We start from the raw sequence: 3,510 nt of genomic DNA, 5'->3' as shown, positions 1-3,510 counted from the left end.
TTCCTGAGAAGCTCCTCGCAGAGCTCCCCCCTGGGAGCAGCAGGAGAGGAATTGGCTCCAAAAAGGGCCGATTTGGGCTGATTCAGCAGAATGGTGTGGAAAGGGGATGGGGTAGGGGCTGCTGAGTCCTGGCCCGGTCGGAGGAGGTCAGGTTGCGAAACTGCCCCCGGAGTTCCTGAGAAGTGGAGTTTCTGGTGCGCGTGGCGGAGCCAGGAGATGAAAACGTGCAGCTGCTTTCCTTCACCTGCAGCAGTTCCCTCGCACGAAGTCTGCTGAGGAGGGGGCGATGGGCGCAGGATCCACGAGAGACGTTGCGATGGGTGCAGGGTCCACAGGGGACGTTGCGATGGGTGCTGGATCCATAGGAGATGTTGCAGTGGGTGCAGGATCCACAGGGGACGTTGTGACGGGTGCAGGATCCATAGGAGACGTTGTGACGGGTGCAGGATCCACAGGGGATGTTGCAGTGGGTGCAGGATCCACAGGGGACGTTGTGACGGGTGCTGGATCCATAGGAGATGTTGCAGTGGGTGCAGGATCCACAGGGGACGTTGTGACGGGTGCGGGGTCCACAGGGGACATTGCGATGGGTGCTGGATCCATAGGAGATGTTGCAGTGGATGCAGGATCCACAGGGGACGTTGCAATGGGTGCTGGATCCATAGGAGATGTTGCAGTGGGTGCAGGATCCACAGGGGACGTTGTGACGGGTGCTGGATCCATAGGAGATGTTGCAGTCGTTGCAGGATCTACAGGGGACGTTGTGACGGGTGCAGGGTCCACAGGGGACGTTGCGATGGGTGCTGGATCCATAGGAGATGTTGCAGTGGGTGCAGGATCCACAGGGGACGTTGTGACGGGTGCGGGGTCCACAGGGGACGTTGCGATGGGTGCGGGATCCACAGCAGGTGTTGCGACAGGTGTAGGACCCCCAGGGGGGTCGTTGTGATGGGTATAGGACCCCCAGGGGTTGTTGTGACAGGTGTAGGACCCCCAGAGGGTTCGTTGCGACGGGTGTAGGACCCCCAGGGGTCGTTGCGACAGGTGGAGGACCCCCAGGGAGGATGTTGCAACAGGTGTAGGACCCCAGGGGTCATTGTGACGGGTGTAGGACCCCCAGCCATCCCCGCTCACCTCATTGACTATTTCTTTGCTGTTGCAAATGCCTTCGGACGAACAAACCCCGCCGCACGCGCGACGTCCCCAGCTGCGCCCCATCACCCTTCCGAGCCTTTCGCTCTTCCCCCCACCGCCGACCCCCCCCCCCCCCCCCCCCCCAAATTCCCTCCAACCGCTGGAAATGCTGCGCTTGCAGCACATTTTGCCCAGTGACCCCCGGTCGCTGCCTCCGGGTGTTTTTTGACGGTAATTAATCAAATCTCTTAGGGGAATTCCTGAGAACTGCAAGCCCCCTCCTGCATCTGCCATCTGTCTCCTTGCCAAAACCTTATCTGGGATTCCGACAACATCAGGAGGAGCCAAATGTCTCCCGTGTCCTGAAATTTGCCTCTCCGGAGACCTCGGAAGACCACGGATCCAGGCCGCTTTGCTGGGGCAGAAAGTTGGCGGATTCCACTGTGTTTACGGGGTTTTTTTTTTTCCCGGTGGAGGGGGGCCGGGAGGGCCGCGGGTTAAAAGAAGGGGCAGGAGGCAACAGCAAAAGCATTTCTTGGTGGTTGAGCTCGCGTCGGTGCCTCTTTTCTCCTCTTCTTGCCTTTCCCTGGGGAAAGCGGCCCGCAGCGAGATATTGAGGTAAGAGCTTTTCTTTCCGCCGCGAACGTCCGTCGCTCCTTTAAATCCTCCCTCTCCAAATTGCTTCAAATTGCGTGAATTCGAGCAGTCGCTCTCTCTTCAAACGGCTTAAAATTGCACGAATCGAACAGAAACGCTCCCGGAAAAGCACCCGATTCGGTGCAAAGGGTCGCGTTGCTCCGGATCCGGAGTTTCTTTTGCAAAACGCACACGTGGGTGCTCATCAAATCACCCCGCTCGCATCGTGCATCCTCCCTCCTGCCTCAGTTTCTCTTTTTCCAGCCAGGAAAACAATTCGGTGGGTGTTTTTTTCACCAAAACTCCTCCAGTTTATGCCTAGCTTTGCTCCGGGAGGAGGCGGGGGGATTCCCATAGGCAGGACCCCTGGGTTCAGTCCCCAGGTTGGGGCAAAATGGGATGAATAAAGGGTTAAAATACACTCGGAAAATCTGATTTTTCTCCACTCTCAGTCCACAGTAAAAAGAAAAACTTTCCCAGTCATGCGATTCTTTCCAAAATGGTCAAAATAATTCATCCCCACCGCACCATGGGGCAAAAATGCCGTGAAAAGAGCCTGGCAGGTATTTTAATGAGAAATTTTTCACCTCCGGAGCATCGTTGAGCTGCTTCATCACTTTGTTGTTTTTTTTTTTTTTCATTTTTACAGAATTTTTATGATTTTGCAGGAGCTGGGATGAAGCTCTCCTTCGCTTTCCTGCTCCTGATGTTAGGTAGGTTAAAGAAAAAACCAAGACGGTTTTCTTCTGAGGATGCTGTTAGATGGAAAAGTCAGGGGTGATGGTTGTTCCTGGGTTCATATTTCCCCCCGTCTCTTCTCCAGGAGCTGTCAAGGACGCCCAACCGACACAAGAAAAAGGTGGGTTGCGGAGTCTTGCATTAATAGACGGTATTTCCACCCAAAACGGGGTGGTTCCTGCTTTGGTTTGGGAAGCGGGGAGGGAGCAGAGCTTCCTCACGGCTGCGTTGTGGGCCTACGGAAATCGGATGTTCTATTTTCGCATTGTTTGTCCTCAAATGTCCGTACACCCCATGGGGCGATTCCCTTCAGCCCCACTTTCACCCCAACCGTTGGACACCCCAACCCCATTTGTAGGTAACCCCAGGGCAAAGAGGCCCCGTTTAAACTCAGGAATCCCAAAGCCGGTGGGTTTCACCCCAAAATGCGCGCGGTCGGGAGGGTTTGGGGGGGTCCCCCCGATACCTCACCCTCTGCCTTCCTGCAGCATCCCTGCTCTACCCCTACGGTCCGGACCAGCATGACCATAAGAACCCCAAACTTGATGATGGGTCATCGGAGAAGGTCTCCCTCGCCGTCACCTTCACCTTCTACAGCAAAGAGTACAAAACCCTTTACGTACGTGAGCCAAAATTCCGTCTCTTCCTTGCGGGTCGCTCCATTTTCTGATTTCCCCTTTCTTTGCTCCTTTTTCCGATCCATTTTGTCACTTGCCCCCCAACAAAATCTCCTCGTCCACGGGATTGACCTGGTTGCCTTAATATGGTTTTATTTTTTTGGTGCATCAAAGCATCTTCGTACGGTTGGTGGGGCTTGGGAGGAGACCTGCAGCCTTCGGGAGCAGCGGTTGGGAGGTGCGTGGCCAAATTTAGGGTGTTATATCCCATCACCACCCTCTTTTTGATAGAGCCGTAGATGCAATAGTGACCTAAACACCTCCGATATGGTCGTAGAGATGCAGAAGTCGGTGGGAAGACCACATCTGGAGCCCGTGTCCATCT

At 55.1% G+C, this 3,510-nt stretch overlaps 1 protein-coding gene across 3 annotated transcripts in view; it reads left to right on the top strand.

Annotated features, from left to right (window-relative positions):
* Positions 1-1,358: 1,358 nt before the first annotated feature.
* LOC148052792 (alpha-tectorin-like) overlaps positions 1,359-3,510 on the top strand; it is a 4,911-nt gene continuing 2,759 nt past the window's right edge. The window contains exons 1-5 of one of the 3 annotated variants that reach the window (XM_087778492.1): positions 1,359-1,752; positions 2,223-2,333; positions 2,439-2,483; positions 2,594-2,629; positions 2,997-3,127. In XM_087778492.1, the coding sequence (XP_087634618.1) occupies positions 2,270-2,333; positions 2,439-2,483; positions 2,594-2,629; positions 2,997-3,127 (276 nt within the window). In that variant the 5' untranslated portion in view covers positions 1,359-1,752; positions 2,223-2,269. Of the gene's footprint in view, positions 1,753-2,222; positions 2,334-2,419; positions 2,484-2,593; positions 2,630-2,996; positions 3,128-3,510 lie in introns of all 3 variants that reach the window. The other 2 variants (XM_087778495.1, XM_087778493.1) reach the window with 2 other exon arrangements.

This window comes from Nipponia nippon, unplaced genomic scaffold, assembly GCF_047370975.1.
Source record: "Nipponia nippon isolate SJK-2023a ecotype South Korea unplaced genomic scaffold, ASM4737097v1 scaffold_44, whole genome shotgun sequence".
Taxonomy (NCBI): domain Eukaryota; kingdom Metazoa; phylum Chordata; class Aves; order Pelecaniformes; family Threskiornithidae; genus Nipponia; species Nipponia nippon.
This window is presented reverse-complemented; position numbering and strand designations above follow the sequence as displayed.